This window comes from Rhea pennata, chromosome 2, assembly GCF_028389875.1.
Source record: "Rhea pennata isolate bPtePen1 chromosome 2, bPtePen1.pri, whole genome shotgun sequence".
Lineage (NCBI taxonomy): Eukaryota > Metazoa > Chordata > Aves > Rheiformes > Rheidae > Rhea > Rhea pennata.
The window spans coordinates 62,708,436-62,734,628 of NC_084664.1; the positions used below are offsets into that span (position 1 = coordinate 62,708,436).

Below are 26,193 nucleotides of genomic sequence, written 5' to 3' on the forward strand. Positions count from 1 at the left end.
GTCATAGCTGATGTAGGAGGAGCAAGACTGCTGCTACACTTTAAATTCTGTAGCACCAGTGCTGGAGGGAGCCTCAAACATCAGCACCATCTTTGATACGTGAAGAGGAAAGACAGGCATGAATTTTATCTTCAGCTGTGTTCATGCGCCTGCCCATCTTACTCTGATTGCTAATTTAACCAATAACAAGCCCCTCTCCATTCTTAGAAAGGTATGTTAAATGAATCCTACATTAGCTTTGGTCTTTAAGAAACTCCTGATCATTGACCTATGACTTGCTTTTCTACCATTTCCATTTTTGTGGTTGATGCAGAATTTTGTTTCCTGAATTTTCTATCACTTGATAAGTTTACTTGATCATTTAAATATCAGAGAATGAGGTGGGATGAGGAACATTTTAAATTATTATCTTTGCAACCCAAAATGAATACAAATGACTGTTAGAAGGGATGACAAAGCAAAATTTTCAATATAGGAAAATCCTTATCCTTTGGGAGAGGGAAGGATCTTGGAGCAGTTTTTTATGTGAGTCTAGGATTCAAAAATAATGATCTGCAGCAGATGGGGGGGAAATAAGGAAATAAGTTATACATTTATTTTTAGCATGAATGAACTCTTTCAGTTTAAGCACAGATGCTACTTGATTTGGCTTTTCTTTGCCAACTTTCAAATTTCCAAATTGCAGGTAGCAGGGGATCTTGTTAACCGTTTACATCTCCATGCCCATGTTGATAAACTGGTGAGGACATACAGTTGTGGTACAAAGAGGAAGCTCTCTACTGCTGTGGCTTTAGTTGGCAAGCCCCAAATACTTTTATTGGTGAGTAAAGGCAATACTATGTCTATTTTGGAAACATGGATGAATGAGTTGCTTGTTTTGCGGTACTAATACTTCTTATTTTGTATTTGAGTGCTCACAAATTTGAAATCGTTTTTTTTTTTTTCCTTTCTCCTTGCCCCACTTGGGGTGTCAGGGTGGGCAGGGGAAGAGGGCCATAAACAAGCACAGATATAACTGTAATAGCCTGTGGGCCCATATGGGTACTTTATTTTAAAATAAAGATTATTTTATATAGAAAAAGAGAAATATTTACTGTAAAATGTAGTAATGTATTATGTATTCTCTATTGTGGGTATAACATGAGAAATATATATCAACAATTCTACTGTCTTTGTCAACAGTGAAGATTTTTATTTTAATTTGTAGTTTTGTGCTGATGTTTTTAATTATTAGGCTGTCTTTTTCATGACATGTATGCTACATTTGCTACATGTTACATGCTTGCTACATGCCAAGCTCCATAAATCTGGATGGTTTCTATATTTTTGTTTTATATTCAAATCATGCGACCAACTAAATACTCCTGAGTAGGAATAAATTATTTATCACATGGTCTCTTGGTGCCTGCATCCTGTTGTTCCAAAGTATAAACCCATTTAGGTCAGTTCCCCCTTCTAGTTTAAACAATGCCTTTTGTATTGAAGATTAGAGAATTACAACAGTGTGGGAGTTGTATCATTATTACACTATATTCTCTATCTCATCGTTGCATTCAATTTCAGCAGAAAAGATTAAATATACCTTTCTTAAGCCTTGGAGAGGGAAGCGCTAAACCAGTCCAGTGGTGAAATAAACCTTTCAGAACTATCAGACGAAGGTAATGGTTGATCCCCAAAGCTGAAGGTTGAAACAGTACTTCCAGTAATAGATAACAGATTAAGTAGAACTGGATTAAATTTGTGTCCTCATGGGATTTGTGTTTCTTAAATTGATTATGCTCAAAAAAACAGAGGCATTTTCTTCTAATTTCCTCACTCTTCCTAGCTCTTCTAATTGTTATTTCTAAGCTGAATGATTTTATTTGTGTTTTGTGCTTAAACTGACCCTGTTTCAGTTAGTAAAGGAAGGAGATAAAGCAGTGCTTTTTCCTGATCTTAGAAAATGGTTCTGCTGTTTTGTAATCTTTTTATGTTTGAGAAGCATTGGCACCAATGTAAACCAGCTCCTTCCAGTTTGCATTCAGGGTCTCATAGCCTTTAATTTAGTGATCCTTGGGTTGGGTTTTTTAATTATCTTTGCTTTTTTACCTTTCATTTGACAGCTATCCACATGAAATAGGAGACTGAACTGAATTTATTTTCCCCTCAGACATTGGTGACTAAGGGACAAAATCGATATCACATAGGATGCTCTGTTCCTTGAGAAATTTTCTTACAAGCTTCAGCTAGAATTCCTTGATGTAAAATATACTGGTCAAGGCCATACCATCATAACAAATGCTGACACTCCTCATGAAATTACTAAAAGCAACTTGAGTAGTTTCCTTCTCCTCAGGTTTGAAGTGACAGAGAATGGCTTTTGACAATTAGATATCATTCCTTCTACTTCCATGAACAAAGTCAAAAATTGATTTACTGAGGACAGCATGGTTAGATAGGACAGGGAATGTAGGTTTTTAGCTGTGCTTCTCTCTCTATAGAAACTGTTTGAGCTAGAAATTGGACAAGTCAGAAGGTTTACATGAGTTTTGCACACTGTCTGGATTGTTGTTTAATCCTATCGCTTCTTTCAACCATGAATGAGAATTCTTGAAGGAAGGTTTGGGAGCAACTGCTAGGGAATTTATAATCCAGACATAATATCCATAACTAGGTGTAGTGTGGGAGGTGGCAAATAGCCTTGAATTTATAGGGCTTCTGCCCCAGCTGTTTCTGCCCATGGCAAGCGTATAGGTAGGGAAGAAGGAAGCATTCAACCTTTCCTAAAAGTGAGAAAAGAAACTGCAAATCTCTCCTGCAACAAAAGTATAAAGATGTTTGAATAAAACAGTACACTTTTAATTTAGAAATAAAGCTATGTGTGCTAGGAAAAAAAAAAAAAAGAAAAAAGATAAGGATGCTTTTTAAATAACCTCCTGAAAATATAACTTATTTTAGAGAAAAATATATGCTTTTACTGTGAGTTCTGTTAATTCTTCATGCTGGGCTTGAAGTTTGGTATGTTTTTCCTATGATTAATTGCTGTATTGTTATTTTTTCCTGTAGGATGAACCCAGTTCTGGGATGGATCCCTGCTCTAAACGCTACCTTTGGAAAACCATCCTGAAAGAAGTTCAAGATGGTTGTGCAGCTGTGCTGACATCTCACAGGTGAGAGTCCTTATCCTAGCAACAAATATGATCCCACTTTCTCCCCTTGCCTACTGTCGCCTGAGGGCAGAAGAGCGTATTCTGAAGGCATGCTGGGGAGTGAAACTCAGAGTATCTTGCTATTTTATAGTAATTCCTTCTGCTTATGAAAGGTGAACTTGCATAAACCCTAATTATTTCCTGTATTTAATTCTCAAGGACTAGATTGTGGCTCAGTGACATTGCAGGCAGAAAAAAGATTTAACGAATTCTTCCTTTTCCAAGTTGCTTCTGTGCAATGTTGTCTCCTGTCACTCGAAATACCAAAGTTATCCTTTCGTGGTTGCCCACTTTACAAACCTTTCAAAGGGAGATGGGAATGGAAACCCCACTTCTGACTTTATCAAGGATCCTGGTTTGTATCAGGACGTGAAAACAGTATGCCATGGCATCTTAAAGACAAATGCAATAGATATGCTGTGTATGCACTATATGGTATCTCTGTATGGAATTGCTAGAAGTGACCCTATCTTCTTGGAAGAGTGGATCTACATTAAATATCTTGTCAATTCTCCAATACGGTCATTGGTGTCTCAATTTAATGGAGGAAATGCTGAAATTCCTTTGTAACATCGATAGTAAATGGAATAAATTACATGTTCCCTGTAGGGAATATAGTGTAGTATAATTATATATAAAGTGGCTTTAGCTGAGGCAGAGATCATGAATACATGCCCAGAAGGGACAGAACTAATTAATCAAAACAGCAACATAACATTCTGGTCAAATGAAATGTGAAGTAATAGATGAAGCAATAAAAGAATGCAATAAAATGTTCTTTTAATATTTGTTAGATATTGTTAATTTTTTCAGGTGTTGTCAAAACGTGTTTCTTGTCCCTGGACGTGCATGTGCTTCAGTACTGCTGAAAAAAGCAGTACTCTCAGAAATTTTGACTATTATATTTCTGGAAATGGATTCTTTAAAATCACTTAGATGTATAGAGTATTTAGTGTCTCTGAACCCTAGGTGTTTACCAGCTCATTCAGTTCAGGAGCAGAAGCTATATAATGTCAGTTAAATTGAGTGAATTTCAGAAAACAGTGCAGTTTGACTTTTCAGTCCAGGTTGAGAACCCTCTGGTGTCAAACAGCAGCTAAACAGAAGGTAATTGTGATTTTGTTACTAATATGTTGTAACAAGAAAATAAACTAAATCCATCAAATAAATTGTTACTAATTACTTATTTAGCTTGACAAATTAATGACTTTCAACTGGAGCAGTTATGCCACTATAGAGTGGCAGTCCACATAGATTTCATTTCTAATTAATAAGACGTTTTGTGCCAGGCTGGATGAAGGAGAGATTATTTTGTATTTGCTGAAGGCTGTTGGAGATATCCCAGATTCTTTCAAAGGCTACTTACACAACTAAAGTAATGTACATCAGCAAATAAATGAACACGGTACAGAGATGGTTTCAGGTATGAAAAATAGTATTTGTGGTCAGTTAGCTTAATTTTCAGGGAGAACATTTAACTATTTTATTGGTTTTGTTGTAAGAGGGGAGAGGAGTGAGGTTGTATTAACTGTCCATACAAACCTATTTGTGTCATTTTGCCACAGCTGGTGAGTGTTATGCCAAGCTCTCATTGGAAGGTACCGCACCACAGACAGACCTGAATGTAGAGTTTATCTCCTGTTTTCTGGGAAGACATGTTAGTAGCCCACTCTCCATCCCTCTCAAACATAATGGCTTATGGTTTAGCAGTTCTTGCCGTATCCCTGTCCCATTTTAAGAGTGTGCCTAAGAGGATACTTCCGTTGCAATACTCATGCTCTCTCAGGTAAAAGTGCTAGAATTTGTATGGATATAGGGCTCAGTCTATCTCGGAGGGACTGGGAAGTGCACACAGTGAACTGCAAGGACATCAAACAACTTTAACGTCTGTTTTGTGTGGTGAAATATGTTCTCACTGAAGTGCTGTGTTTAAGCTGATGCTTTGTAAAAACTGCTCACGTAATTCTGTATGATCTGTAGCAGGGCAGCCCATCTGCCATAAGCTTTACAAGTCAAAGTTGTTCATTATCATTTGAAGCAGTTGCTTGCAACAGGATTCTGCTCTTCAGCTGCATTTGTGTCCTAAATTCTGTTTGGATTGTCATTTTTTGCATCTGTTGTAGCCAGCAATCAGACCAAGGCTAACTTAGCTGTGTAAGGATACGTACCATACAAGAGGCAGCTGAGCAACCTTTCATCTTCCTCCTCTGTGTCTTAGCTTAAAATGAGCATAAGCAGGTATTAAAGGGAATAACAATGTTCATGGTGCTTGTACTCAGTGACATTGCTGAGACTGCCTATCAGGTATTTGACTTTACTAATAAAACTTATATATTGCGGACAGAATTGTCCAATTAGTTCTGGACTACAAACATAAATTCATTTTTATGGCTTGCTTCTAGCTGTCATGTGGTAATAAATTTTGGTATGAACTGACTGTGACTACAATTTGAACTGTTGACCTAAAAGTCGAAGGTTTTGTGTAGCAATTTTTGCAGCTTTCCAGTTTCCTTCCTTTTTAATTAAAAGTTAAGTATAAATACAGTTCTGTTTTCACTGTTATTCTTTTAATCTTTTTTTCTGTCCCTCCTCCCCAACCTTGCTTTCTAGTATGGAAGAATGTGAAGCCCTCTGCACACGGCTTGCTATTATGGTCAATGGAGCTTTCAAGTGTCTCGGTTCTCCTCAGCACATTAAAAACAGGTATTATATGCTAACAACAAACCTTCTGAAGCTACATTCAATGTAAGAACTGGCAAGACGTTTTAATAGTGCCAATAAATACATACGACTGCCAAGCACATCTTTCATTTTCTCCTGTCATTAAAGTTAAAACAGAGCCAATTAGGATATCTTAACAAACTAATTTGACGTATGGCATTACTAAAATGCTTTGTAGTCTGTACTGGCAGTTGAAAGAGACAGATTTGTATCTAAATGAAGCACTTCTGTACTCAGACTGAGAAATACATTGTGGGAATTTAACATTTTGTTGTACTATAAAATACTCTTGTTACTTGAGACTAAGGTTTTCTACTTCCTATTCCTGGACTGAACGAGCCTCCCTTGTGCTTTACATCTACTCATAAATCTAATTTGGTATCTGTAAATGGAGATGTTTATTCAGAGGGCGAACTCAAATAACTGTTAGGAAAATGGGCCCAGAACTGGAGGAGAAAGTTGCTGGAACTTGCAGCTGAAACATTTACATTCCGTATTAAGAAGAACTGTGACACACAGACGGTCCACTGGGTAAAATCACATAGCTTACCTGGAAGCAGCAAAGTGATGCTGATTTGTACCAGCTCAAAGTTTAGTGCTCTTAAGTGCAGGTACATTTGACAACATAAACAAGCTCTCCAGTAATGTTTTAGAGTTATTGCCTGTGATGGCTATAGAGGACTATCTGTGTCACAGACAACTTTTGTCCCTCTTGAGGGCAATTTTGGCTTTTTGTCCTTCACTTTAGATAGAACTGCAGGCCCTTGTTTCGTAGCGACGTTGGCATGAGAGGCCTGATTCATATTGACTTTAATAAGCTCTTTCATTTTAATGCTCTTTAACCAGTAAGACTTTCAGCTAGAGGCCTTACAATGGGGATGATGAAAAGAACAGAGGTCTGTATCTACATTTCTCATTGGTCTGTGGGATCATAGCTGCCTTTACAAGGTTGCATGCCTTTCAGAAGGTACTTACTTCCATTTCTGGAGGCGTAAAAAGTTCAGCAGTTTCTGCTTCTTTTGCCTGTAGCTCTTTGTCTTTGCCAGCCTGTCCGCTCTTCTCAAATCTCACAGGTAGAGTGGCCTGTTTCCCCACTAGCTACACTACTTTAGTAGGAGTTCAGGCACTCTTTATTACTCTTCCAATAATAGAGAAAGGGATAGATGTCTGCAGACAGACACTTGGATCTTGGGTGGGTGAAACTGCTTTTTTGAAGATGTGTTGCCCTCTAATAAGGGGGGATAGTATTACTAGACTCCTAATGTAGGCATGTGCATAAAAGTAGCTAGGTAGATCCAGGTCTCCCTTTGCTGTGTTTCAGATCATCTGGAGTGAGTATGTTTCTCTGTCTTCTTAGCTTGACCTTGAAAGAGGAAAATCAGGTATTCCACAAAGACTAGGTTCACCTTTATCTTCAGTGACTTTATCATTGTTTTGCCACTCCTGATGTTTTTTTAAGCAGTTATCTTTTCATCTAACTTCTTAGGAAGTAAGCCATCATAAATAAATGCTCAGATGTGTGCACCATATTTATAAAAATAGCACAGATATTTATCAATTTCCATATACTGTCTCTGCAAGTATACCTCTTTCAGATCATAGCAAGAAAAACAATGGAACGAAATAACTGTATGACACACTAGAAGTATCTTCAGATCCATTCTGATGCCATCTGCTGACATAAATCAAGTATTCAGAAATGAAGGCTATATAAGCTCCTCTTTTAAACTTTCCAAAGGAAGATAATGATAAAAGAATTTTTGGTAGTCACATTCATAGTGATTATTTGTTAAAAATCTTTGTAATTTAAAAAGCACACCTATCTGCTAAAAGTGTTTCATATTAGCAGCCAGTTTGTGTTCTTTATTTTGTCATGACAGTTCTTTATATAAATATATATCAGTGATACTCATTTGGGATTTTTTAGTATATGCCGTGATTACTAATATTACTTAGGCTTTCTGAAGAAAATCCATAACTGAAATTGCTTTGAAATTTTCATTTAAGGCAGGATGAAAATCTCTTTAACTTCTAGCTTATTGATTGATTTAGTCTCCAAGTTTACCACTCTTATTGTTCTGGAACTTGCTGAATTTTTCTAATCCTTTGGAAAATTTTGTTAGGAGAAAATGCCCACTATTTTTATCAAAGGAATGAATTAAAATCATACAGTTCTAAGGATTTACTCTGACTGCCAAATTAATTTCCTTGGCTTCTGGGAGCAAAGCTACTGTAGGGAGTACTGTCTTTAGCCTCATAAACAACAGGCTGTTAAAGCGTGTTGGCGTGGGTTTAGGAAATAGACTTTAAAATTTATTATTATATTTTTAAACCTGTAGTAAAATTATTTCTATTATTCTTTGGCAAACTTTTGATAAGTGCTGGAAGAAGCCATAGTGTGTCCCTGTACTCCTATTATTTTCTTGCTTACTCTTGCTCCCAGACTTCCCTCCAGACACAGCATGTGGCTGTGGTTTTCTTTACCTGTTACTCCAGAACAGCCTCCTAAACCCCAGGCTCTTACACACTTGATAAGTAAGATCATCGTTACAGGATTAAGAAAGCCAATACCTCAGTGTAATTCATCTTTTAAACTTATTTGAAGAAAATTTCCAGGTATGCTACAATATAGCTTAGTATATTGTTGTAAACTTTCAATTTTCTCACTTTCTACTCTACCTATGAGCTTTCTCATTTTCATTAAAAATTTCCAGGATCTGAAAGCAGATCTGGTTATTCCTTCCTTCACATATTTTCCTTCTGTCGATATGATTTAATGTCATTCTTCCTCCCGTAAAGAGGGAGACATTATTCCTTCTGAAGTGGTAGAGCATAAGCACTCCTAAATCTGCTGTTCAGGAATACGTGCCTGTCAAAGATCACTTTCCTTTACAGCCACCTCCATTGCTGTAGTCACTTCCATTTTTCAATGTTTTCCTACATTAACACTCCCTAGTGTATTTGTCCCTGGCAGCATCTTACGTTTTGTTTAAAACAAAACCATTCCATTAAACAAAGTAATTGAAGGAAAGCATAAGAAAGACTGATTTTTCTGCATCTGATTAATCTAAATTACTCCTACTGAAAAAATATTTTCTTGTTGGGGGGGTATGTGTGTTAATTTACTCTTATTTATAAGCAGCTCTTGAGATCTAGTCTAGCTTTAATTTGTTTCTACAAATCAAATTGAATAAATATTTAAAAATCAATTGCAGGTCACCTGATCTAGGTTTCGTTAGGTGAAAGAAAGAAATCTAAATATTGTATAAACTTTTAAACCAAATAAAACCTCCCTATGGATTTTAGTTATGCTGGAATTAGTCCTCTGTTGTAAGAAATATCAGTAGAAGCACTTTTTTTTTTATTACATGTGATAACATTAACATATCAAGAATGTTTTTTTCTATTTGTAAATATAGTTACATTCATATTTTTTCAACCCTTCTTGGGGTTTCATCTGTCTCGATGGAAATCCTCAAGATTATTTCTTTGATTTTATTTTTATACCATTACAGCATGTAAAGTCCAGATTATGATCTCCTTTTTCATGGATCAGTGCTGAAGATTTAATGGGGTCTTTTTTGAGGCCATGTTAGATTTGCTTCTTAGCTGTGGTAGGAAGTTTCAGGGATTCAGCCTCTGCTGTCAGTACACTTTCAACCATTGGCAGACGTGAAAGACCATAGTCTTGGACTGAATACAGTTTTGTCAGATGGCAGTACAAAGTTCTTCTATGAAGGGTATGGGTGAGGTCCAAGAAGATGCTAATGTGTAGCACAAAAGCTTCATAGGGATATAAAAAATGACACAAGCAGCTTTTAATGTATGAGACTTGATTCATTTTTCTAGCTCTTATGCAAATCTGTTGTAAATTGTTCATCCAAAAACTCTCTTCATTACGATTGTAGGTATATGGGGTCTTCCTCACAGTTGTTGAGCCCTGATTATATTTATCTATGTTTAAATAGATTTAAAGTACCTTCAAATGTTTCTCAGTAGTATAATAAGTGTTGGACTTCTTCAGAAAGGCCTTTCATTGCAGGTGGCAAATTTCTGAATAATGCCAAAAAAAGATAATGTTAGCTGGAAAGAATGAGTTGAAGGATAATTTCCAAAAAAGTTAGTATCTTAGTTCTAGATATAGTTTGTAGAGATAGATGTGCTAGCAGTTGTGCCTGTTAAAATCTAATTTCAGTTGACTCCTGCCAACTAAGTCAATTACTGTAGATTGTGAATGGATTACATTTAAATGCTCTCTCCAGTATTCTCCGTTCTACTTAATGCTTTTTAAAAAAATCACAGAAGTGTTTCCATGTTAGATACAGCTGGCCAATCCTCTGAGAACAACATTTTGAATACTGTCCTTCATTTTAGGGCCATCTGGACAGACTTCTTGCAGCCGAGAAACCCATACCAATTTTTCAAGTGCTGGACACGCATCAAGTCTATGCTCAAATAGACTTGCAAGCCATCTGATTAAATTATCCAGCAATTAATCCATTTGTTATAGCAGAGTCAGAATGGAAAATATGTTGCCAAGCTATTTACATTTTACATTTTTTAAAGATTGATTAAGAATATTTTATTGCTTTTCTCAAGACAACTCACACATGTAGATTTCTTAAATGGGAAAGAGAGGATTAAGTTTAAAGATCTCATGAATGTTTCAACTTTCAATGAAAACAGTGTTTTCATACTAACAGATACAGCAGTAAGCTTAGTGCTGTAAAATGTACAAGTGATGGTATTCAAGAACATAATTTTTATTCCTATTGGCTAGAAAACATGAATTCCTTTTGTATATGAAAAAAGTATTAGGGCAGTGGATGCATACATGTGTATTTGTGTAATATAGCTGTTTGTTTATCTTCCCAGAGGAAAACTTGAAGAAAAGAGTTCTACAATCTTTAAAACATACTTTTATGCTATATTTTCCATATGATATGGGAGCTATGTAACTGTTTATTTAATAAGTAGCAGCTAATTAAGATTTCACATTCGCCTTTCTTTAGTGCATAATCTGTGTGCTGTCTCTACTGCACATTTTTTTTCAAACCTCTCTGTAAATATAGTATTATCAGCATTCACTGGTGCTGTATCACAGTGCTTAATGTCATAGAGTGGTAAGGTTGGAAGGGACCTCGGGAGATCATCTAGTCCAACCCTCAGGGTAGCCCATACAGGGATTGAACCCGCGACCTTGGCATTAGCAGCACCACGCTCTAACCGACTGAGCTGTTTCACAACACCTCTGAGGAAAAGATTCTGAAATGATCCTTCCCATTTTAGAGAAGAGCGACTGACGGGTGACGCACACACTAACGTTAAAAGCTTTTGGGTAGTTAGTCTGAGCTGTTTGTGGCTAAATACTTTCATTTTTTTAACATTACATAGCATTTAGTACTTTAAAAGTGCGGTCAGAAGAACAGGGTCTATTAAATTCTGTTGTAGTTGCGAATGTTTTTGAAAATACTGTGAATTCCTTCTGCAGATTGAAGCCTTAGGTCTCAACATGGGCACCTATACAGACAGGAAAGCAGATGTGAAAAACATGGTCTGCGTTACCACAGTTCACATGTGTGTGCTGGAGTGGAAGGATAGAATTCAATTTCCCAGAGCAATATTCATCCCCAGCTCTGTGAACAACTTCTCTTTCTCATCATTCTGCTATCTTTTTTTTGCCACATTTTCCAAATGTTACATTAAATAAAGCCATTTCTCCACGAATGTTGCCCCAGTATATCCTGTGAGCAATTCATGATACGGTTTTCTGGAAGAGAGGCTATGTGATGATGTAATTAAAAATTTGTAAATGCAAAAATACCGATGATTTAAAATACAAATTTCATGGTGGGCCCTCATTATGGTATTACATAACTTGAGAACTTGACTCTGAAATCTTGATAGTGTCCTTTTAATAGATATTCTAGTGCATAATGTCCTAATTAAAAAAAAAAAAACTTAAAAAAATTAGAAAAAAGAATCCATTTGATAACAATGCAATGGTACCAAAATTGTTGGAAACATTCAGATTTTCACTTCACCCCAAAGATTTAATAATCCCTCTACTTTTAATCTACTTTTTAAAGAAACACACACCTTAAAATCTTCCATCAGGATAAAATTCAGAAGTTACATTTAAATTCTTTCAGCCTAGGTTGTGCTGGCAACCTCTACTTTTAGGTTCAAACCCAATGAAATAAAACACTTCAACTTTTTCAGTCCAGAACAAGAAATATGCTAAGCATGACCTTGATTTGAAGCCAAAGCAGGGGCAAAAGAGGCAGTATTTAAATTCTCTAGGATTAAACAAATGTTGTGACTGGAGGGAGAGACTCAAGATCACTTTTCACCATCATTTGTTGTAGGCCTTCAATGTTACTTGGGGCCGGATGTGCCTGCAGTGGGAACAGGATCTTTGTAGCATATGCAGAGAGGCTGCAGTTGCGGGAACACAGAGCAAAGAGCATATGGCATGGCTTTACCTACCCACTTTGGGAGATGTGGGGGAAGCCTTCTGTTGTTCACAGCCTGTGAGCACCATCTTAATTAGGTCCAGACTCCTTTTTTGCACTACTTCCTCCTGTTTTTCGCTGTTGAACCCTAGAAGCCCTGTTGAGGAAACAGTTTTGGGGCTTCATAGGCTCTGCCGTTGACCTTGTACAGAATTATGATGCTGGTGTTCCTGTTTCTCTAGCAATATAATATATGGGTAATATGAGAGTGAACCAGATCTCTCACATTTGTCTACATATGCAGGCATACAAACATGTGCATACATAATTCAGAGAGTGAGAGGAAGTTGTTGTCTGAATTGGATGTAACCTCAGACTGTCATTGCTGCAACAACAATATTATTGAATATAGAAATTAACTTTAGATGGTTTGGTGTGAAACCTGGAGTGCATGTGAACAAAAGCATGCATACAGTATGCTTCAACAAGTATTATCTGTTCCTTTAACATCTGTCTTTATTTTCCCATTGTTACTCAGGAGAAAACATTATTAATTAAGAAGAGATAAAAACAAAACCTACAAACATTGTATGGAAGACAGCTTTTATACTTTAGTTGTTATTGAATCTAATCAAGGTAGTTTGTTCAGTAACTCTGAGATTGTTCCACTTTTTGAATAATCACAGAAGGAATTGACATTTTGCAAGTGATATTATTTTTGCATTTGATATTAGCAGATTTGAAGATTTTTAAAAATAAACCGTTTACTTCAATTCTAGAAACTTTTTTCCTTCCTAGATACCGTCTCTATCTACTTAACAGATGAGGTCATAAATGTGTAGCGTTACTTCAAATTCCCTTAAACTGTGGTATGTTTGTTTTTATGATTTTTTTTTAATTCTTTGTTTTAGTTATTTCAATTTTTTGTTCAACCTTTATTTTCAGTAATTTTCAATTTTTGTTTTCTTTGTAAATTTTACTTGCATCTCTAGGAGAATGCCCTGAATCTGTATCCTGGACATGAGTAATTATATTGAAATAACTAAGTTACCTTTTCTAGATGAGACCTACTCAGTTAAGCAAAGTAGAACCTTATCTCTCTATAAATGAATGCAAACCAAAGCATTGTGGCAAACAGTGCGATAACAGATTATTTCCCCTCTTTGAGTTATGGCATATATTCTAAAAGATGCATTAAGTGCTGACATGCTTTTTTATTTTGTTTTCATTTTAATTTTGTTATCCACTAATGTCATTTTGGAGTAATCTTTTGATCTGTCAGAACAGCGCACACATAAAGTATGCACATTATTTTTCCATAAGTAAACTTTCCAGCAGCTGTACTTATTTGATGTATATATAGAGACATATTCGCCAGGACTTGAAAGCGCAATATTCTCTAGGAAATGTACTCTTTTATTAGTGGCAAGAAATATATGGATGATTAGATGCTCCACTTATTCATCAAGAGTTAGGGTATAGAGTGGTGTTCCTGACCTGCTCCAATGGTAACTCCTCTACTCAATGTTTATGAGAATTTTCAGCCTTTGGACAACTAAATTCACTTCCATTCCCTTTGCATGGCTGGAAGGAGCACCAGGGAAGCAGTCATGGCACTTCCTCACCACTGCAAGTCTGGCTACACTGAGGATACTTTCCCACATTACTCAGCCAGCCTCCAGCAACTTGTGGTTTAGAGGCTTGTTAAGCCAGAGGTGATGTATTAGTGGATATATTTTTTTTTTCTCATGAATTTTTCTAATTTCTTATTCAGCTCATGTCAAGTTCTGGCATCCAGCACATCCTGTGTCAATGAGTTCTACAGTTTTGTGATGTGCTATAGGGAAAATTACTTCCTCTTACGGATTTTGAACTACCTTCCATATAATTTAATTTGATGTCCTCTGTTCTTGCATGAAAAACGGGGGTATAGAGCGTGAAAAATATTCCTTAATTACTTTCTCTGTCCCAGTCATGATTCTGAGCTCTGTCAGAACACCTTTCTACTATCTAGTCATCTTTCTCCTCAGCTGAAAAGTTTTAGCCTATTTAGTAACTCCTAATATGAAAAAATTTCCATTCCTGTTGCTGTTTTATGTTTCTTCTATTCCTTTGTTGTTTGACCTGCACGGCTAGCTTGAGGACCTATGTAGTTGTACTAGTGTGGAGTACAGTCATACCAATAGCTCAAGTATTTATTATCCATCAACCTGTATGTGTTTTGTAGTCCTTGCTAAGATCGTGATTCTGTAGTGATGCTGTTGTTAATATTCAAGTTAATTAGGTTTTTTTAAATCACTGGGAATTTGTGTATTAGTTGCAGTCTCATGGTAGTGTGTTGCTAGATGATGGCTTGGTACTGTACTCGCTCAAGAAATAATATTCCCAGAATTGCTGACTAGTTCAAAGTCACATTTGAGCAACTAGTTTAACTGGGAAGAGAAGAAAGGGGAGGGATAGACAGGAAAAATAATTTGTGTCAGAATGTGTGTATGTACAACTGAAAATGCAGGTGGTGTTAAAGTAATGTGATAGAAATCAGCAATGGAAAGTGTCTTTGTCGAATAGCTTTGAAGAGATGGTGATTCTTTTGCAACAGATGGCTGCTGAACAGGTGTGCTGGCTCAACTTATGCCATTTTAATGATAATGTGTCCCTACTTAGGTCTTGAACTATCGTGTGCGAAAGGTTTGATCCTAACAGTGCTAATCAAACCAGATTGTACTTTTCTCTGTAATTCTGCTTTGAATTTCTGAATTATATCAGCTGAATCAGAGGGGAAAGCAGAGTGGGAAAAAATGGTCAACTCAATTTCCATTGCCTCAGTTGGCCACTGAAAGCAACTTGCTGATTACAGCAGAGAGAAATGTTTATTGCTGATCAGCTTACTCAGTATGGAGAGCTCTCATACTAAAATAAATTATAAATACAAGATATAGAAGCTGCATAATTTGACTAGCTTTAAAAAATTCTTTAAATCTTTTTATTTGTACCACGATGTCAAAATTTTGATTCTATTCTTTGGAAACTTCACTGTATGCAACAATTTCATTTTATGATACTGTTGAATTTCTCAATAAACCAGCATTTTTAAGCTGTAATTCAGCAGTGACTGGGAACAGATGCCAGAAAATGGATCGGAATCAATGATCTCTTGTAAAATGTTGCCTCAGGTTGACTATCATCTAAATTGAACACCCTTGTTAACTATATCCATCTTTGTAACATCTTTTTTTATTGTCTCATGCATTTCTACTGGGATGATGCTATGCATTTAAAAGATTTAATTAGAGATCTATCATATGTTAGTAAATATTTGCAAAATTATTGCAAGGCAAACCAGCCAGCCACTGCCTTGAATTCCACCTTGTTTTGGATCCCTCTAGTATAACAGTGCTCATCTGTCGTATCATACCATTCAGTGAATAGTTGGGATCCTTCAGCATGGACTAGATATTCACACACATTCTTTCAACTGGACTATACATCAGGAATGCTTCCTTCTCCTTACTCCGTTTCAGACAGTTCAATGGTTTCATTTGGCTACAATAGGGGGGAAAAAAACCTAACTCCCCAATAGTTTATTTGTAATGAGATCTTCTGTATAGTTCTATATATTCTTCTATATATTTTTATGCAGAAGCTGCCATTGTCATGCCTAAAATGTAGCAACTATGGTTTTATATTACAGAGAGTAATAGGAACTTGTCTGAAAAGATCCTTGAAAATTATGCTTTATTCTTTCAATTCACCTCAAGTTCTTAATAAAATAAAATCTCTAATCTAGCATTTTTTCATAGTATAACAAAGTCAATGAAGACTCTATTATATTATATTAACAGAGGTTCTGGTCAATAAAAAACCAAATGTTAGAGTCCTTGCTTTGCTATCCATGTATTATATAAATGAGGAACTCGAGGTGCTTCATGTGACATATATTTTGATTGAAGTACTCAGACTGTGGTTAAACTAGAAATATAGCTTAGATTAGCCCCTTTTGTTTTTTATTTTGCTTTGATTGAGATTCTGTAGACACTATTATTTCCTATATTTGAAAAGGATAGCATCGTACAGTTTTCCACTCTACTTACTTTTGCTTTGATCATGTGAAGATGTACTTCATACATGTCAGATGCAAATAACCCAGCTGCTATCCTGAATCACAGGCTGCACACAGAAAAGATGTGGGAGGGTATTGGCATGAGGCAGACCTATTGAAGCTAGTCAGTAGAAACTGGAGTAAAGGATCTGGGAATGAGTAACTGTGGAGCTGGAGAGTGAAGGAAAAGAAATAAAGGCTGCAACCGGTGCCCCTGTCTCTCTGCCGTGCTCTGCCCCCCATCAGGCAAATCACACCCTGGGAACTGGTGCCGCATGTCTTCAGCTGCTTGAGCAATGTGCTTGAGAATATGTTTGCAATTTCAGTGTTTATGGGTTTATTGTAACTTCCTCAGCTAAATATTAGGAGCGAGTAAATCTAATAAAAAATAATGTGTGAATTAGATTGCCTGTGCTTAACTTTATCACTTGTATATTGAGAGAGAGAAATAGATTGCCTAAGTTATTCTAGGAGACAGACTGTAACTATAGTGCTAAAGAAAACTTATTAACTTTGCCACCTCCCTAAATACCCCTATACTTTGCTTTGTGTATCTGTAAAACACGGTTGGACTCGCATTTGCTGAAATAAAAGCTGTGCTGCTTTGTTAAGAGATCTTAAAAATGTTCTAATTTTTGCTCACTAAAAGTTAAGGATTTTTTTTTTCTGTATTTGACATTGGTAAAATTCACAGTTTGTTTTACTTAACTATTTAAAGCAGTATATTAAAACATACTTTAATTAACATAACATTAGGTACTTCAGATAATGACTTATAGTAACTAAAACAATAGATAAGGAAAACAAGGATTTTGCTTGTTTGTTTCTATTTATTACCATTAATTTAACAGCTTTCTCATTAAATCAGTATCTCTTGTCTGATATATTAATACCGAAATCCCAGGTAATACAATAGGCATATATGATGTTATTTGACATAATTGTTACAGGAAAATCAATTGGAGCATGTTCTTCCCATCTTCATGGTATAGACGTTTCTGTGTATCATTCTCAGGTTTGGAGATGGTTATTCCATCAAGGTTTGGCTTAGCAAAGAAATAAACTATGGAAAGGTCATTTTGGATTGTCTACAACTTCATTTTCCTGGAACACGTTTTAAGGTACATCAGAAATTCTTTATCATAGTAATTGTTCTATGGTAGTATTAAATTTAGGATAATGAGAACAAAAGAGTTTTTAATACATGGATTTGGTCTCTCTTTCTGAAAAGACTGTATATGGTTATCCCTTTTATTTTCTTGTTCAGCAACTCATTTAAATCTGACTCATGATATTGGTCGAGTTAATAACATCCAACTCCAAATAGCCCTTCAGGCAACATAAACAAACAGGCAATTTCTGAGAGTGACAATTTCCTTTTTCTTTTATTGTTGACCTGGTTGAACTTTGCTTTATGCTCATCTGAAGCACTGCAGTCGCTCACTAAGCATATTTGCTTTGATAGTAAATGGCGTTGCAGTAAGGTTCATAGATGGTAACTCTCATGCTCTTTGCTGGGATTGTTTTATTTGATATGGAGGCCTACAAACTAATCATAGTAATTAGATTCCAAGGAAAACTCTTGACCTTAATGCATCCTCCCCCCGCCATTTGCATTTAGGAAAAATATCATGTAAGCCTATCATTATTTTAATACGTGCATACCTATCTATATGTAGGTACATATACATGTGTGCGTGTGTGTTTGCATGCATTTATAAGTACATATTTTACACACAACTGCACACACTCTATATGTGTATATATATATGTGTGTGTATATATATGCACACATAAATATGTGTAGGCCATATCAGAACAAACACTCTTAACATATTTATTAGGGCCTTTTTTTTACCTGGGAAGCTTACTGGCAAATGCACAGAATTAAGAGAGGAGAATTCTTCTTAAGCGGAAATAAAATTAAAAAAAAAAAAAAAAAAGGAAAAGAAGAGGTGTGAGAGGATCCTACTGAAAACATTACACTTACTAAATATTCTTTTATGTCTTATCCTATGGCCACATACCTTTTGTTTTCTTGTATTTCTCTGCTAGTTCAGTTCGAAGATCAGAGGCAATCTTCTGTATAAAAACTCAGAATCAGCTCACAAATTTACAGAGACCTTTGTTTTCTTAGATTGAAGTTATTCATTCATATAATGATGTGAGAATCCAGTGTTTTTTTTCTTTGTAAAGTACAGAATTATGTATATTTAGAGTATGTATGTTTGTAAAGCATATTGATAAATAAACAAGGTAAAGTTTGCTTTATTTCCTCATGTTTTCCCAGACCTCCTTTTAATATGGATAACTCTTCCTTTTAATAGGGATAACTCAGGTGGATTAAAAACCTATACTATAACATTGTCCTAAATGTATGCAATTTCCATGAGATTAAGAAAGTGCCAGCTCAGAACTTGCACAAAATGCCTGTGTTCTGAGTCTGATCAGCAAACGTTTTATTGTGCCGCTAATGTAGACAGAATTCTTGTTTAAAAACCATATTTTCCACGTTCATCTGCAACCTATCAGCCTACTGAAACCAGATTAGTTATAAGTATAATCCATTATCATCGTGCATTCATTTTTACCTGTTTTTGTTATTCTTGCTCATTTTAAGGGACAGCATCTTAATCTGCTCGAGTACCATGTACCACAAAGTCAGGGATGCTTAGCAGAGCTCTTCAGAGTCCTAGAGAATCACAAAACTTTTCTCCAAATCAAGCACTACTCCATCAGCCAAACTACTTTAGAGCAGGTATTGTTTTCTTTCTTTTTCTAAACCTACTGTGTCAATGTAATTATATATTGCAGTAGAATACTGATTTTCTGGAACTAAGCAAAGAGATAAACCATTAGTTCCAGGACATCTCAGGCATACACAGTAATTTCATGAACCCTAACAGTTTTACACTGGAGAAAACTGGGGTGAGTAGTTAAAAGCAGCATGTGAAGCTACATGCTTCTACTATGCTCAAGCACGGTCAGTATTTAGATGCATCTGAATCTGTGAGGCTGAGAAGGTGGGACTGTGAACTGCCCCCTCCTCAGTCAAAAAGCTAGGATCTTTCCAATGTCCTTGGAACCATTCTCTGAACCACTCTCTCTGAGTTAAAGTAAACCTTAAACCTACGGGATGTTTTCCTTTGGTGCCTTTCTTTTGCAGTAAGTATTATGTTATCCACTAAGGCACTTTGGAAATGCACAAGCAGGCAGAAGAGACCTCACCACTAATGACTGTGAAATCTTATTTGGGCACAAAGTAGGAAAGAACGATGGCAATGAAGGGATTCCTGGATGGCTATGATGTGTTAGAGCATCTTTGCGTGCAGATTCTCATTATGTATTCTAGAAACTGAAGGAATTGTATCTGTTGAAAATATTAATTATCTATGATATGTGGTGTGTACTTACTCCTGTCTCCCATGTGCAAATTGTTAATGAAATATTCTGATTTGTACTAATCTATGAACTGCTTGTAAACTATCTATTCGCTGAATGGCTGTATGTTAGGTAATTTCAGCTTAAGAATTGTTCCTGAATTTTTCACTCAAGCTTATTTCCTCTCTATTATTCATGATGATTCATCGCCTCAGTCACCTAGTATTGTTTCTGCTCCCTGACTGTGTGTCAATTTTAAAAAGGAAAATAGTTCCTGAATAACAAACACACTTATGATGCATCCTAAGTTTGTTTGCGTATGAATATGATTATTTGAATTAAGACAAATCATCTTTTCTGTTGCGTTCCTTGCTGTCAAATAGTTCTGTGATTAAAAAGTAAACAAGCTTTTCTTTAGTGAGGTCTGTTTAAAAAAAAATACGTGTATCAAGGAGGCACAGAGGCACCTGAGTTACAAGGGTTGAATCATCACTGTACAGGGTTCAGAAGTATACTCTCACCTTTAAATACCTGGACCCTGGTCTGTGGGATGGTGACTGATAGAAACAGCATGCTCAAGTTACCTCTGTGTGCCATTTCAGTGCAAAGAAAAAACGACTGTTACCCAATAACTTGTGTAACAGTAAAATAGGCTTTTTGTATACTGTAAGTAACTCATTTTACTATTGTTCTTTTATTTCATCAACCACTGCTGGAGAGGTGAAGAAGGATTGTTTATAAAGTTTACAAAACGTATCTCTAGAGGGGTTCCATTGACATAAATTACATTTTTTTTGTGTGTCAGGAAAGCTTAGAAAAACAACTGAAGAAAATCTCTAGCTATGTCTCCAAAGTATCAGTTCAAATATTATTATTTTGTTCATCCTACTTTTTTGTATCTTTCAGGTATTTATTAATTTTGCTACACAACAGCAAGAAGTCTTGCATCCTACACAAGAATCTCCCACCATTCTCCGTGACCACCTGCCAGTCTAGGCTCAGAATACAGAACAGCTACATATATGTGTGTGTGTATGTTTGTGTACATGTTCATATATTTTACACGTAATAAGTTTTTTCAGCTGTTAACAGCTAGTCTGAGAAGCAAAAAGTGGTGAAATGAATGGAGCAGAGGTGAGTTTGCTTATGTAGGCCAGAAGGAATGCAACCAGTTCTTAGTAAAAGCAAGAGAATAGTCGCGTACAGACCAAAAAAAAGCCACCAAAAAGTAATGCACTTCAATGAACTGGAATTTTATAGTACAAATTGTCTAATGAATACAGATGTATGTAACAAAAAAGGCTGATCTCAAATGTCACTGTGTATAGTAGATTTTTCTGTGGTGGATCTATATTCATTTGACTACAGTAATTTTCTCTTGCATGCACACTTAATATCTGTAATTTTTATGTGACAAGGCAAGAAAAACCTTTTGAATAGTAGAAGGAGCTAGGCTATCACCCAATATTTGTATTTAATAGCACAAATAAGAGCTTTTTGACTTCCATATTAATTCAATCCTGTGTAGTGACAAGCTAAATTAGACTTTTTTATTATATAAAGGATGCACTATATTCCATAAGAGTTTATGTTAAAGAGGGTATTAGTGTACTAGTCTGCCTCTGGGTTATGTTAAGTAAATTTAACAAGGTTTCATAAATCATACTTGATAATGATTTCTCCCTTATGCCTGCAGGTTGCTGCTAGAGGAATGTTCAAGCATCTTTTTAATGACCTGTATCATTTTCCTAGATTTTTATTTCCTTTTTTCCTAAGAGAATGCCAAAATTTTAAGGGACATGTTGAAAGAGAGATAAGAATTCACACACTGATCAATAAACTTTTCAATAAATGTGTGTTATGATGTTAGATATTTCAGATAAAGCCATGCCACAGCCCTCAGCCTACACATGTGTAAAAGAAGTGAACATTTAATAAATAAATTGACTCTTTTTGTGGTGGGAAAAAAATGAATCTTTGGGGGTAAACTGCTTGCTCTCTTCCAAAACAGGTCCTTTGGGAACCTGTAAAAGGTAGCTGATACTGCTTCTATTGCACTGTTATTATCTGATACTTGAAATCAGAGAATCTGTGATTTAGATGTGTATTGTTATACTACAATTCCTGTGAAAATCAAATAATGTACTTTGAGATGAAATAATTTGATTGGAAATTATCTTTTTTTTTCAGTACTGCTGCTATAATGCCCTGCTATATGAAGATGAAACATTAAAAAGTTATCTTTGAGTCATAGTCTAAGTCCCTTGATAGGAGAATGTTTTGGGGAGTTCTTGCTCAAATAGCAGAAAAAAATTGCCAAGTGTACAGACAGAGGTTTTTTTGGTTTTTTAATTCGTTTGTCTAGATCGGTAAAATGCTGATATTACAATATGATATTGGCTTTCTTTGTTGTGTTTTCACAAACTCTAGTGTCTGTCTTCAACCATCACAATTTCTTAAAGAAATGAACTGCAAACCGGAGTGCCCTCAACTCGGGAATGCTTGGCCAGTGCTTTTTCTGAGCCACTAGGAAATTTGATGATGGATTTAGGTAAGAGGAAGGTGGCAGTTCTGGGGGCATAAGGCAGCTGAGCCAAAAGATCCCCTTTGTATGAAATTGTGGGCTATTCCTGCCTAGGAAATGTGCCAGACATCCGAGTTAATAAAGCGGTGCTGCAGCTTCCTAGACCAAGGGAAGCGTTAAAGCATGCAAGACTCACTGCGGTGAGATTGCAGAACAGTGGCCTAGCTGAATGCTTAGCTGGAGAGGCTTTTCCAGGGTTTGGCTGTGTGAGCATAATTAAATGCCTTTTTTTTTTTCCTGATTAAAATGTGAAAGATTATATTAGTGTAATAAATGAATAAAGTAAATAAGGTTTACTTCAGACTGACGGTTGAGTAAATTCAGTTAACAGTGTTTTTCTTTTTCTAAATTGCTTCTTATGCACCTCAGGAGACCCAATTTAATTCAGGCAAGTAGCAAACAATGTCTGTCTCCCAATCCTTTATGGCTGAAGAAGGTCAAAACTAATTGAGTTACAGGGTACTGGGTTCTGTCTCTGAGGACATTTTCCCACTTTTTGAATTGCTACATTCCAGAAGTACGTACATTTCAAAACTAGCATTCTGAAGATTTTTTTTTTTTTTTTTTTTTTTTTTTTAACTAAAAGAAAAAAAATCCTAAATCAGCAATCTGGACAGAAGAGGCCATTCATATGTTAATGATGAAAGTCTTGAATTCATGAATCACACAAATATCTTTCTTTCTAACATCCCTGGATTTTGAATCAAACATTTGAGGATTTTAAACAATAACTTTTCTTGTGGGATTTTTGTTAGGAAACTTTGTGTTATCTCACCTGCAAATTTCTCCATGTATGCAAGTGTCCCTTTTGCTCCATCTAGGATAAACTAGAATTAAACTCAGAATTAGAAAATTAAGTGAATGTCTGGAACGCTTAATGATGAAATAGGGGAGATGTTTTTCGTAATTTGAAGGGATGTTCCACTGTCTAAGTCAATAGAAAGGCTTCTGCCAACCATGATGTGGATTATTTCAGATTAATTTTCATACAACTATATTATATACGATTAATTTTCATACAACTATAGAATGAGGTGAGAAAAACTTATAGCTCAGAACCTTAACTCAAAGGACCACAAATTCAATATAGGTGGAGGGGTGATGTAGAAGGGGACAGGAAGGCAAATCCTGCTACATCTTAACCTTCTATATAGGTTTCTGTCTAGAAAAGAAGGGACTTCTTTCTCCAGTTTGGTTCAGGCATGACCAAAGCTGGTAAATTTCCCATCGGGTCGTGGGAAATGTGCAAAGTGATTTCCAGCAGAGATGGGACCTTTTTTGAGTTTGTCTGTTCTTGTGAAATTTGCGTAATTGGAGTCTGAAATCTCCTAAATTGGAGAGTTGAATTTGACTCTTGCTACAACTGCTCAACCCCTAGATCAGTCTAAATCTAATTTAGACAAAAACATTGCTTTCTTGGTCTTTTCCTAGCAAGTAGTAAAACTGACAGTTTATTTGATTCAGTTTAATGTGATTTAATCTTTTTATGTCAGCTCTTCCAGTTTTTCTTCTTAAAGAATAGGGAGTTCAAAGCTAGCAGCGAGACTATCTTGCTTTAAGTGATTGAGAGCTGCCTGGGTTTCTCAGTTTTCCTGAGACCTACAACAACTAAGCAGAAGATGCTTCCTAAGTTGCATGTTAGATACATTACAAATAAAATGGATGCTACAAGTGAAGGTGAGCAGCAAGTGTGGAGCAGGAACCGCAGCTATCTCATTCTTGCAGAGAAAGCAAGAGTCTGCTTCTTTCAGACAGCAACCTCACTGCTGAATGTTTTAACAGATGAATATTCCATGCTGAATAATGATATGGATCACTGAGAAGATATCAAAGCATTTTTCACCTTTATTAAACGTTAGTATCACAGTGAATATTGTCTCAGCAGTGCCCTCATGCCTACTGCCACGTGGAAACATGTGTTGGGGCTCCTTTCACTGGCCCTCTGAAAGCCATAAGCAGAGATCTGTGCACTTTAAAAGCATGTGCATGTCCTTAAGCTTAGGCAGATCAAATTAGCGATGCTCATATCTGCTTTCCCACAAAGTACAAATGAAGAAGGATATGTAAACTGCAAGCAAATGATTTAAGTCCACAGGTGGGATTTCCATGTATACCTAATTTATTCCAGCTATAGGATAGCATGTCTGCATACTTTTGCTACCTGTTTAAAGAAGAGCCTTGGGGGTTCAAGAGTAAAGATTTAGCTGACTATGAGGCACCCAGCAGGAAATGAACAGGATCCGCTGACACCCTGCACTTGAAGGTAAGATCAAAAAGGAGCCATTCCACCATCGTACTGAGGTAATAAATGCCAATTTGTAATTAAATGTACTGCATAAGAACATAAGAATCAAGATCAGAAACACTTCTTCCTTTAGAACTTGTGCTGAAATAGAGAAATTGCAGACTTTGTTCAGTGTAGCATTTGACACCACTCAGTGCATTGCTATATGTTATAACCATACCCCCAGAAACTTTAACTTTCCTCTTGGACTTAAAGCTAGAACTTGACCCAGCTTCTTCCACAAAAGTGAAAGTTTTTTTTTTTTTTTTTTTTTTTTTTTTTTTTTTTTAAACCACTATAATTTTATTCAGAACTGGTTCTTACAACTTTAAAACTAAAAAAATTTATGGCCAAGGATGACTAGAGTGAAGGAGTGTGTGACATTTTGTTCTGAGTCAAATGTAATATACATATAATGATCTAACTGAGGAACGATAGTCATATAGTACTTTATCTCTAGTGATACTTATCTATTAAGAAAACAATTCAAAGTTCTTATCAAAAGTTTATTTTGAATCTATTTTAGCAATGTTTGAGTTTAAAATAAGTGAATCTAGAGAACAGAATTCTCAATAGATGAAAGGTAAACATAAAGGTTATACACAACATTTTAGAGCCTTTTTTCTCCTTCCAATGATAGCTAACTGATTAGAGATGGTACTTGCCAATGGTTCACTAGTCACTGAAAATGTTTATTACTGCCCCAGAGCTAAGACTGTTTACATACTATTCACTGAGGCAATATCATAACCACATTTTAAAAATTTCTTTTAACCGTATGTTTTAGGCTAATTATTAGTAAAGATTAATGAACAACCTTATATTATATTTTCAAGATGATCTTTGCAAGCCCTGAGATTAAAACAAATTTTCTAGATATTCAGTAACTAGGTAACATTGAAGAATTTAAGTATTTCTATATTGAATATGTCTTAAAGTAAATTTTAAAAATATGATTTATGGAAAAATAATACAATATTTAAAAATTATTGCATGTATAGCATATAGACTTCACACTTAGATCTAAGTGCAAATAAAAATGTCCACAGTTACGTATTTCTAATTGTGAAAAGAATAGAATTAGGTCTTAGCTGCATAGACACTTCTGATTTTACATTTCTGACAGTTATCCAAAGCATTTCTATTATTCATGCTAATTGTAGGAAAAATGTAACAACTACTTTCCTCTTCAAATTTCCCAAACTTAAGCTTTATGATTGTTGGTGCGTTTGTTATTGAAAGCTTGGAGGAGGGGAGGACTGCTCTCCAGCAGATATGCAGTCTTGAGCCTTACAGTGGCTTTAAATTCTGGGAAATGCAAAACAACTTATAGCAGGTATGTGTTATCCAAAAAGTTTGATCAGGAATACACGCTATTACAAGACTTTGTAGCACCTAGGTGAAAAGTGGTATAAAATAGTTGCTTTATCTTTTTATCCATCTGCGTTTGCTCTTAGAGGAAATAAAGACACTAGCCTGAG

The 26,193-nt window shown here is 35.8% G+C and overlaps 1 protein-coding gene across 1 annotated transcript in view; it reads left to right on the forward strand.

Annotated features, from left to right (window-relative positions):
- Positions 1–20,840, forward strand: part of ABCA13 (ATP binding cassette subfamily A member 13) — a 200,976-nt gene extending 180,136 nt beyond the window's left edge. The window contains exons 50-55 of the mRNA XM_062567937.1: positions 686–820; positions 3,046–3,149; positions 5,799–5,891; positions 17,479–17,584; positions 19,084–19,221; positions 20,751–20,840. Of these exons, the coding sequence (XP_062423921.1) occupies positions 686–820; positions 3,046–3,149; positions 5,799–5,891; positions 17,479–17,584; positions 19,084–19,221; positions 20,751–20,840 (666 nt within the window). The remainder of the gene's footprint in view (positions 1–685; positions 821–3,045; positions 3,150–5,798; positions 5,892–17,478; positions 17,585–19,083; positions 19,222–20,750) is intronic.
- Positions 20,841–26,193: the final 5,353 nt, after the last annotated feature.